Raw genomic sequence first — 11,455 nt, forward strand, 5'->3', positions numbered from 1 at the left:
TTGTGGAGACCCCACCTGAAGTTCTACCTGGGAGGAGGGGCGGAGTAGGTGGGGAGGACTTCTGGGCTGGGGAACCGAGGGGCTTCCAAGTCTGGGAGAGAGGCAGCCTGTTCTCCTCCAACCCACTTGCAGAAACCCCGGGGTAATTCTTCAGAAACACTTATAGCACCCTGTCTCCAGGCTGCCTGTCCTTCTCTATGGATTCATTCTTTAGTTCAAGAGGAATGTCTGAGCTGGACTCACCCAGCACTGTGTTCTGCACTGTCACAAACCAAGGGCTACGACGTCGTCTTCTCTCTCTCTCTCCTGGATGAGTTCTCCCTGAGGCCCAGAGAAGCTAAGTGATTGGCCCAAGCTCACACAGCTCGGAAGATACAACCAATTGGAATCAGGGGGGCGGGGTAGGGCCGCTGCAGGGAGGGGTGCTGAATGATTGTAAGCCTAGTGTGTTCTGGGGATGGGGGTGGGGAAGGGGTCCCCTCGCTCCTCACATCCCCCCACCGGGAGCTACTGAAATCAGAGTGTCAGACAGCTCCCCAGAGCAGCTCCGTTGGCGGCCGCGGTCGGAACAGGGAGGGAAGGTGGGGGGCGCAGTATTTCCAGCCTCGTGAGTCACGGATTCCGCTGGGCTATTTGCAGCCCCAACACTCATCAGCGCGGGGCTGGGGCGGGGGGCGGGGCTGACAACCTTCCCCACTCGCCCACCACCCGAGGTCAGGTTCACCTTGGCGAGAAGACCACGTCAGCCTGAGAGCCAGCGCTGGAAGGGGTACTGCCCCAGAGGTGGGTGGGGTGGGGTTGTGTTGCCCATCCCAGGTAGGCTGCTCCACAGGTCGCAGCCACTGCACAGGTTCCTGCCGCTGGAAACCAGGTTCTTCTGGTCTAAGGGAGCCCTGGGCTGTCACTCCAGCCAAGGTGACCCTGCTGACCGGGAGGGCGGAGATACGGGAGCGGCCATCCACAAGTCTCTCCTCAGCTCCGCCTGCTGGGGCACCAGGGTTGGCCCACCCATTTCTAGACTAAATATAGGCCTGGCTTCAGGTCCTGCACCCCGCCCCCACTGCTGAAGCTTAATTCTGAGAGCCCTATTTCTTGAGTGCCCAGTATGAGCCAGGCACCCCCCGGCAGTCCTGAGAGAAAGATTGTATTATCGTTCACAGATGTGGAGGTTCAGAGGGGTCAAGGAAATGATCTAAAGTCGTCCAGCTTGGAACGTGCCATCATTGTGACTCGAGCCTGTGGCTCAGGAAAACTCGCTCGCTGTTGATCTGGGCTGACCTGCTCCCTCTCCCCCAGACATGGAAAACCCTTACTTCTTCAGAATACAGGGAGAAGGGGGCTTCCTATGTCTTGTAACTTTGGGGAAAGACCTGTATATCAGCTAAGAGAAGTTGAAAAGATGGAGTCCTCAGAGGCCTATGGAGATATCAAGCCAAGTGCTGCTGCCCCAGGCACCAGGGGTTAAGAGAACCACATGGCGTTGGGCTTCCAAAGGCCAAAGACTCCCTTCTACAAGCCGTACAGATCCAAGAGTTTAGTCTCAAAAACCAGAGTCCTGGCTGGGTGTAGCTTGGTAGAGTGCCTGTCTTGCAAACTCTGGGTATGGGGGTGCACGTCTGAAATCCCAGCGCTCTGGGACCCACTCCAGGAGAATCAGAAGGCCAAACGTATCCTTGGCTATACAGTTTAAGGCTGGGGCTATATTAAAGGCTCTCTAAAACAAAACAACAAAACAAAACAGCCTGTGCTTATGTACCGAGGCCTGATGCCTGTACTTTTCCAGATGGTCTTCAGCAGAGTTTCAGCAGGCAAATAGCACGTGCCTGGTGCCAGGAAGCCGACCTGTCCATTTGCTTGGCCAGCCTCAGTCTCCGGGATCCAATCCGAACTCTTTATGATAATGAGGTCCAGGCTCAGAGAGGGATGGGGCCTCACCAGAGCCACACAGTAACAGTGTTCCCATAGTTTAGTAATAATTGTGGACTAAAGATCCCCGAACTCGGGGCTGGGGATTTAGCTCAGTGGTAGAGCGCTTACCTAGGAAGCGCAAGGCCCTGGGTTCGGTCCCCAGCTCCAAAAAAAATAACCCCCCCCCAAAAAAAAGATCCCCGAACTCCAACCCTTAGTCCAGCTCTCTTCTCCCAGACCAGAGAGGAGAGAGGGTCCCTCACCAGTCCTGGAGGCTGGCCACCTAGGATCAAAATCTTGGCTCTACTGCCAAGACAGTGTGCTTAGTCACTGAACAAGTAGGGAACGCTCTCTGTACTCTAAGGGCTGTAGCCTCGAGTAACCACACTGTCTCTATCCCATCCCTGTACTTGGACTGATCCTTCCATTCAGGGAAAAACGATCGAGGGTGGAGCTTAATCCCCCCCCCCCCCCGCCGCCGCCATGTTGTACTTCCTGGACCCCCTCTGAGAAGATGCATTCTCGAGTAACCACACTGTCTCTATCCCATCCCTGTACTTGAACTGATCCTTCCATTCAGGGAAAAACGATCGAGGGTGGAGCTTAATCCTTCCCCCCCCCACCCCCCCGCCGCCGCCATGTTGTACTTCCTGGACCCCCTCTGAGAAGATGCATTCTCGAGTAACCACACTGTCTCTATCCCATCCCTATACTTGAACTGATCCTTCCATTCAGGGAAAAACGATCGAGGGTGGAGCTTAATCCCCCCCCCCCCCGCCGCCATGTTGTACTTCCTGGACCCCCTCTGAGAAGATGTATTCTGAGCCCTAGAGTGGAGGCAGGAAACCCCTAGAAGCCTTAGACCCCTCAATCTTGAACCAACAACTGGCTCTTACCTGGCAGTGTCTGTGAGCTTGAAATTAAAATGTACAAGAACTGGTCTATTTCCAAAAAGTTTTTTATGCACAGAGGACTATTTTATTAGCGTTCCAAAAGAAAAACCCCAGGGCAGGTGGCTATCAGTCTCAGTAGAAGGAAATTGAAGGCCAAGGGGGGAAAAAAATGTGTTAGGTCTGAGTTCAGCCATGGTGGAGGTCAGCATGGTGGAGAGACTGCTTTAGAGGAAAGAGTAAGGAAGCTGGGTGTACCGGAGATGGGGTGTACTCATGCCCTGGGCAGCATCTGAAAGAGAGGGACAGAAAAAACACAGAAAGGAAAAACTGGACCTTTCTGGGTCAGAACTCAGCCAAACCTCATGGCGGATTAACGGCGCTGCACTGGGGTCAGGATGCTAAGGACGTCATCTCACTGAAGGGATAATTATTCAGCCTATCTCCGGCTTCCTATGTGTGCTGGCTAGGATTATGTCAACACAAGCTGCTAGCCCCATTTTGGAGAAGAGAACTTCAATGGAGAAAATGCCCCCTCATATCGTTCTGTACGCAAGTCCGTGGCACATTTCTCAACTGACAATTCATACGGGAGAGCCCAGCTAACTGAGCAGAGGCATCCCTGGACTGGTGGTCCTTGGTGCTATAAGAAATCAGGCTGAGCAAGCCATGGGGAGCAAGCCTGTAGCAGCTCCCCTCCCAGGCCTCCAGCCCTGACTTCCCCGGATGATGGGCTGGGAGCATTAAGACAAAATAAAGTTTTCCTCTCCAAGATACTTTTAGTTATGATGTTTGTTTTTTGTTCATTTGTTTATCCAGGCAGGGTTTCTCTGTGTAGCCCTGGCTGTTCTGGAACCCGCTTTGTAGACCAGGCTGGCCTCAAACTCACAGAGATCCTCCTGCCTCTGCCTCCCCAGGGAGGGTGTGTGCCACCACAGCCCAGCAGTTAGAGTGTTTTATAGCATTGTAAACCCCAGCTAAGGCAAAGCTTGGTACTGTGTCTGCTGTGGTGAATCTGTGGTGTTTTGGGGGAGGACTGTGGTAGCATCAGAAGTTTGGGCTGGAAGAGATGTGGATGCTCAACCTCAGAGGGCCGTTCTGTGGGAGCCTCAAAGATATTGAGAGTAACTCGAGTGACTGACCCCTGGCTGGTGAAGTTTCAGAGGAAGTTTTGCAAGTCCCTTAAAGACTAACAGGGTCCATTTGAGATTTTGAATTAAGAAACGCTGGGTGTGTTGTTATGCCCCTTAAATCCCAGCACTTGGGAGGCAGAAACAGGTAGATTTCTGTGAGTTCCAGGACAGCCAGAGCTACCTAGGGAGACTGTCTCAAAACAAATGGCTCCTTGAAATCTTTGCTTTGCTGGCACAGCTAATGCTGGTCAGCAGGGGCTGTAGCAATCAGCTGTAATTTAGGAGCGACCAGCATCATAGAGATGAAATCTTCTGGGTCAGCATCCAGAGCTTGGGGGTCCAGAAGGGACCAAAGCTCTACCTTGTGCCGGCAGTCAAACTTTGTAATGTGTAAGCGCATCCCATGTGTCAATGGTCTTGAAGGCTTGGAGGGGTCATGGAGAGCGGTTTGACACTGTATCAGCACTGGGTTCCTGAAGAGAGGTCCAGAGAAGCCACTGATGAAGGTGCAGCCCATTGCAGTAGAAGGCCCAGGGTTGAAGGAACCCCATGGAGAAATTGAGGCTTGGCACCATGTAGCAGAATTGGAATTCCTGAAGAGATCCCCAGAGAAGCTACTCGTTAGCATTTTGTCTAACAGTTACCAATGCCCAATGCCCTGTCTCTGCCCCACAGTTACCTGGCAACAGCCAGGTGTGCCTGACATTATAAAAGGGGCCGCTCGCCTCCTCCTCTCTCTCTCCAGCTCTTGCCTTTCTGCTCCTGCTCTGTCCCTTTTCCCTTCCCCACTTTAGTTCCCGGTGCTCATGGCCGGCCTCTACTCCTCTACTCTCTCTGCCTTTCTCTGCCTCTACTACCCTCTCAACTCCCCTCCCCATGCCCTGAAAGAAACTCTATTTTATACTATGCTGTCATGTGTCTGGGGGAAAGGAAGGGGATGCCTCAGCCTGAGCCCACGGAGGCACCCCTTCCCCCACACCTCACCACACCTCCATAGAACATAATCCCCCCTCTTCCTCTCTTTATCTTTTTCTTTTTCTTTTTTTTTTTGGAGCTGGGAACCGAACCCAGGGCCTTGCGCTTGCTAGGCAAGCGCTCTACCACTGAGCTAAATCCCCAACCCCTCTCTTTATCTTTTTATAAACACATCACTATTGGTGAAGGTAGTGCCAAGCTCTAGCAGTGTGTGTGTGTGTGTGTGTGTGTGTGTGTGTGTGTGTGTGTACATATATATATATATATGTATATATATATTTTTTTCACAATGGCAGAAACCCTAAGATACTAAGGGACTATCTTGACCAAGTGGTTGACTGGCCCAACTGGATTAATTCCTTTATATTTTGGGTAGCTCTGAATGTAAGGTCTAGAGATTTCATCCTGAAGGAATTTGGGATTTTTGGAATTTTTGTTGTTTTGTTTTTCTTTCTTTCTTTCTTTCTTTCTTTCTTTCTTTCTTTTTTTTTTTTTTTTTGGTTCTTTTTTTCTGGAGCTGGGGACCGAACCCAGGGCCTTGCGCTTCCTAGGTAAGCGTTCTACCACTGAGCTAAATCCCCAGCCCCTTGTTTTTCTTTCTTAATGGGTCTTTCTTACCTGCTTCTGTGTCACACTCGGTGAGAGTTTCTGGCGTGCCCTTCTGAATGAGGACCCAATCCTACTTACGTAGTCTCTATCCCGAGACCAAAAATGTCTTCTGAGCTCAATGCCCTGTCTCGGCAGGACTCCAGCTCAAGGTCCGAACCTTGGTCCCTGAGGATGGGGGATGCGGTCCGGGTAGTAGGCTCTTGAGCACCTGGCTGCAGCAGACAGAGAACAGTCTTTGTGGGAGTCTGGAAGCCATGGAAAGGGGTAGGGTCTTCTGGGGTGCCTCCAGGCCCGCTTGAGCCAGAGGAAGAGGAATAGGCTGCTAACTGACTTGCTTCCCCTTCCTCCTCTCTCCCTCTCTGGTCCTCTGGCATTCTTCTGTCCCTGCCTTTATCTCTGTCCCTGTCTCTTCTCTCTCCTTCCTCCCTCCTCCCTAGCTTCCATTCCCGTCCTTCCTCTTTCTGTTCTTTCATCCTCCTTAATAATTAGTGACCATGGGCAAAGGGTTTCCCCTCTCTGGCATCTGTTTCCTTATTCATAAAATGGCAGTTAAAAAAAAAAAAAAAACAACTGAGTTGGAGTGCCATGAGTGGCATGCCACCACACAGCCTCTAGTCTACAGCGACCGCTGCCTGTACTGAGAACAAGAACAGTGCCTGAGCCTCGAACCGTCACCAAGTGGCTAGATTCGGGAAAGTCACACTTTGGCATCCACACTCATTACTCGAGACTGGAGTGAACAGAACGAAGGCTTTGTTTTTGGAAAACAGCGCAGTTGGTGGTGGGGCGACACCTGCTGGTCGGAGGGAGAAGTGCAGCCCCAGCCCCAGACTTCTCCCCAAGAATCCCTACAAGTTTCTTCAACTCGGGGATGGCCAACAGGAGAAGGCAGAGTGTACCCTGCTTTCACAGTGGACATGAGTCTTTATGTTACACTGTTACTTCAAAGTATCTCTCTCCTGGGCCTGAGCTAACAGCCAGCCCCTCGGCTTCCTCCCTACCTGCTGTGCATGTTCTGTAATGAAGAGGGCCAGGATTCTATAGTCCCTTCTCTCTCTTTCTTTCTCTTTCTCTCTTTCTTTCTTTCTTTGTTTCTTTGTTTCTTTCTCTCTCTCTCTCTCTTTCTTCCTTCCTTCTTTTTTTTTTCCCCCGGAGCTGGGGACCGAACCCAGGGCCTTGTGCTTGCTAGGCAAGTGCTCTACCACTGAGCCAAATCCCCAACCCCTCCTTCCTTCCTTCTTTCCTCCCTTTCTTTCTTTTTTTTTTTTTTTGAGACAGGATTTCTCTGTGTAGCCTTGGCTGTCCTGGAACTTGAACTCTAGACCAGGCTGGCCTCAAACTCAGAGATCTGCCTGCTTCTGCCTCCCAAGGACTGGAATTAAAGGCATGTGTCACTAAGAAACATTCTTTAAATGGTGTGTGTGTGTGTGTGTGTGTGTGTGTGTGTGTGTGTGTGTGTGTGTGTGTTGACCTTTAGTATACTAAGGTACTCTACCACTGACCTGTATCCAGCCCCCCAGTGGAAGCCCTATCTTGTACCCATTTCACAGAGTAGAGAATGAAGCCCAAGGAGGCTAAAGAAGGCCCTTGAGGTCTCACACGATGTGATCCTTCTATTTGTGGAAACAAGCAGCATGTACACAGATAACAAAACGAAGAGAGCAGAGAGGAGGAGGAGCCCCTTCACACCAGGCCCAGTAGGTCACAGTAGGCATCTGGGTTCTGTTGCTAGAACTTCCTAGCACTTGGGAGGCAGAGGCAGGCAGATCTCTGAGCTCGAAACCAGCTTGGTCGACAGGTCAAGTTCCAGGACAGCCAGGGCGACAGAGAAACTGTGTCTCAAAAACAAAACAAACACAACAAGGAAGTCATAGCAAAGCATGCCAACCCGCGTGTGGTCACAGTGCTCGGAAGGTAGCGGTCAAATTGTCCAAGGAGGATTTATGTCATGATTTATGTCATGAATTTTGGCCAGCCAGGGCTACGCAGCAAGACTCTATCCCTAAATAAACACCCTAAATAAATAAATAAATAAATACCATGGAGACTAAGTAAACGAGTAAACAGTAGTTTTTGCCCCAGAGTTTTGATACCTTCTCCAGGTTGCTTGTGACAAGAACAGCACATTTTGTTCTGAACCCCTAGGGGGCAGTGTTAGCCTGCTGTCCACACCACCTCTGCCCGTGTTCCTTTTCCTCCACTTCTTATCTGAGATACCCCAGGCTAACCACAAACTTCCTATGTAGCCAAGGATGACCTTGCATTTCTGACCTTTTACATCTCCCTCCAGAGCGTTGGGGTTTCATGCATGCCAGGGAAGCTCTCCACCAAAGGGGCTGCATGCCAAGCCATCTTTCCTCCAGGGGCAGGGCTGGATGGTTCAGTGGTTAAGAGCACTGACTGTTCTTCCTGAGGTCCTGAGTTCAATTCCCAGCCACCACATGGTGGCTCCCAACCATCTGTAGTGGGATCTGATGCCCTCTTCTGATGTGTCTGAAGACAGCGACAGGGTACTCGCATACATAAAATAAATAAATCTTTAAAACATAAATAAAAAGTAAAACAGGGTCAGCCTTGTTGACCTTGAGGTCCCCATGTCTCAGAGGATGACTTTGAACCTGGTGGTCCTGCTTCTGCCTCCAAAGGCTACGATGAACAGGCATGTGTCAGCTCCCCTAGTGTGACGTTCCGCTGCCTTTTTGTAATATTACGCCCTCACTTTTTAAAGACTCTCATGTAGCCCAGGTTGGCCTCAGATTCACAGTGCACCTGACTATGATCCTGCCCCATCTCCTGAGTGCTCAGATTGTAGGTGTATGCTGGCATGCCTGGCTTCTCTGGTACTGCTGTGCTGTCCCATTTTGTGTGTCAACTCAACACAAGCTGGAGTTATCACAGAGAAAGGAGCCTCCCTTGAGAAAATGCCTCCGTAAGATCCAGCTGTAAGGCATTTTCTCAATCAAGCGGGGAGGGTCCCTTGTGGATGGTGCCATCCCTGGGCTGGTGGTCCTGGGTTCTATAAGAAAGCAGGCTGAGCAAGCCAGGGGGAGCAAGCCGGTAAGTAACATCCCTCCATGGCCTCTGCATCAGCTCCTGCTTCCTGCCCTGTGTGAGTTCCAGTCCTGACTTCCTTTGGTGATGAACAGCAATGTGGAAGTGTAAGCTGAATAAACCCTTTCCTCCCCAACTCGCTTCTTGGTCATGATGTTTGTACAGGAATAGAAGCCCTGACTAAGACAACTGGGGACTAAACTCAGGGCTTCTCTGCGCACCAGGTAGTTCTATCAACTGAGCTACACCCTGGCTCAGTCCGCCTCCTTCGAGCACTGAGTGTAGCTGAGCCTAGTTCTCCTCTCTATTTTCCCATTTCCTTCCAGTCACCTCCAGGACGAGGACCCCACCTCAGCCAAGGTGACAGAAACTAATGCACTGGCCCTAACCATCACACACTAGGACGATGCCCCCAAGCCCTCCCTGGCTTGCTCTGGAATGAGATATCCGTGTGGTTGTAGAGAAGATTCTGTGAGAAGGGGAAACTTCCCCAGGGCTAGCTCTTTCTGATTCTCATACCATACTGTGTTACCACAGGACCCAAAAGACCAAGTTCTCAGCACAGGGGAGATTTATTTGCTCCAAAGGAACAGAGGTCGGGGAATAAGAGGCAAAGATAGGAGATAGAAGATGAAGGGGTGGGGGGTTGGGGATTTAGCTCAGTGGTAGAGCGCTTGCCTAGCAAGTGCAAGGCCCTGGGTTCGGTCCCCAGCTCCGAGAAAAAAGAAAAAAAAAAGAAGATGAGGGGGAAGGGGGAAGGGAAGAAGGGGGAGGGAGGAGGGGTGTGGTCTTTGGGTGTTGTCTTTGTCTCCCACCTCCACCAACTGGGGACAACGGACTGCCTCTGGATAGAGACCGAGGTGGCATTTAGAAAAATGGCGGTTTATAAAGGTACAAGGGAAAACCACATGTTAGGATGAGGTGTTTGATTGGGCAAGTTAATTAGGTGAGCCAAAGGCGGCTTTTGGTTGCTGGACTTCAATGCTTTGATAGCTGGACCTTGGTAGTCAGCCTCAGCAGGAAGTGGCTAAATAAGGGAAGAGTCTTGGGGGGCGGGGGGGCTAGCCTTAGGAACAGGGAAGCAAGGCAAGGCCTGCCACAGCCAGGCTCAGGAGGGCTGGACTCCGGTCACTCAGCTCTGCTCAAAACCCACAACTTTTATTTATTTGGTCACTTGTTCAACCCTTCTCCCCTTCCAAGCTTCGAGAAAACCGTGACAGGCCGCAGCACGTTGGTATCAGGCCTGGCCCCAGCTGAGAGCGAGGCACAGGAGAAGGAAAAGGACAGAGGCCTAACTGGCTCTTAAGTCCTTTGCTGCATCTAGTAATGTCTCCTTGGCTTCAGGCCCCAAAGACTCCCAAATTCCCAGCCACTCCCTGCCCCCACCCCTGACAGATCCCACCAAACTACTCCACCTGCCCGCAGAGACAGGCCAGAGCCCTCAGTGAGTGCTTGACCTTCTCCCGAGTCAAACGCTTTTCAGTAGTGCCTGTCTTGGCTTTAGGATCATTCTGGGGACCGGGTAGGCTGGTAGGGAGGGAATCTGGAGCCCCAAGTCCTCCATAAGGTGGCAAGGTATCCTTGGCTCCATCAAGGGGTCCGAGACCGAGGGAAACGTCCTGAGTCCCAGGCAGTGGTGTTTTCCCACAGAACATAACAAAGGTCTTCATGGGTGGGGTGACACATCCCTGGTTGGTTCTTGAGGCTTGGGGTGGCACCGCGGGTGCTGCCAGGGAGACTCGTTTCCCAGTTGCACAGTCAATGACGAAAGTGATGTGAGCTCTGGGGATGGCCTTGTGTGCGCAGGCTGGCTGTATTCCTAAAAGGAAAATGTAGGCGTGTGTAAGAACAGCCAACTGTGCGTGTGTGTAGGCACACATGTGCCGTGGTCTGCACGTGGAGGTCAGAGGACAACTTATGGAGTCTGTTCTCTCCTCCCTGTGGGCCTAGGACATCGAACCTAGGTCCTTGGACTTTATAGCAAGTGCCTTTGCCCATTGGTTAGCTCCAACTTTAAAACCTTGTGTTCTCCCTTTCTCTCCCACTGCCAGGAACCTCCAGCCCAGCCCATAGGTGTGTCTCAGCTTTATCTTGCTAGTGCACTGCCCAGGGAGAATTCTTGCATTACAGTGCAGGGCTGGGATGGGGAGATGGCTCGTTTGGTCCTTTCTAGTGAGTCCAGATCCACGAGGACGTCTACAATCCTAGTGCTGGGGCTGGGGTGGAGGCAGGCAGACTCCTGGAGCTTGACGGTTGCCCTAGTCAAATCAGGTTCAGTAGGTCTCAAAAAGTATTGAGCTGGGTGGGGGTGGCGCATGCCTTTGCAGGTGAATCTCTTGTGACTTCGAGGTTATCCTAATCTGTGAGTTCCGGGATAGACAGGGCTATACAGAGAAACCTTCCCTTGGAGAAAAAAAAAGGTATGGTGGAGGAGTAGAGACTGGAGACTGGGGTTCAGTTCCCAGCACCCACATGGTGGCTTATAACCATCTATAACATCGGTTCCAAGGAATACATGAACACTAGGCACATACATAGTGCACATACACAGATGTAGGTAAAATACTTCAATATAAAATAAAATAAAATAAAATAAGATAAATGAAGGTAAAAAAAAATTTTTTTTTGGTTCTTTTTTTCGGAGTTGGGGACCGAACCCAGGGCCTTGTGCTTCCTAGGTAAGCGCTCTACCACTGAGCTAAATCCTCAGCCCCAAGGTAAAATTTTTTAATTAAAAAAAGGGGGGTTGGGGATTTAGCTCAGTGGTAGAGCGCTTGCCTAGGAAGCACAAGGCCCTGGGTTCGATCCCCAGCTCCAAAAAAAAAAAAAAAAAAAAAAAAAAAAAAAAGAAAGTAGGACTGGAGAGATGGCTCAGTGGTTAAGAGCACT

General features: G+C 51.0%; 1 protein-coding gene and 1 non-coding gene across 2 annotated transcripts in view; one reads left to right on the forward strand and one right to left on the reverse strand.

The window, feature by feature from the left end:
* Positions 1-9,703: 9,703 nt before the first annotated feature.
* Srarp (steroid receptor associated and regulated protein) overlaps positions 9,704-11,455 on the reverse strand; it is a 4,105-nt gene continuing 2,353 nt past the window's right edge. Inside the window, exon 2 of the mRNA NM_001399530.1 lies at positions 9,704-10,385. Coding sequence (NP_001386459.1) covers positions 9,973-10,385 — 413 coding nt within the window. The 3' untranslated portion in view covers positions 9,704-9,972. The remainder of the gene's footprint in view (positions 10,386-11,455) is intronic.
* Trnap-agg71 (transfer RNA proline (anticodon AGG) 71) lies at positions 11,313-11,385 on the forward strand. Its single transcript has one exon. It is a non-coding gene; the product is annotated as a tRNA-Pro (tRNA).

This window comes from Rattus norvegicus, chromosome 5 (assembly GCF_036323735.1).
Source record: "Rattus norvegicus strain BN/NHsdMcwi chromosome 5, GRCr8, whole genome shotgun sequence".
NCBI lineage: Eukaryota > Metazoa > Chordata > Mammalia > Rodentia > Muridae > Rattus > Rattus norvegicus.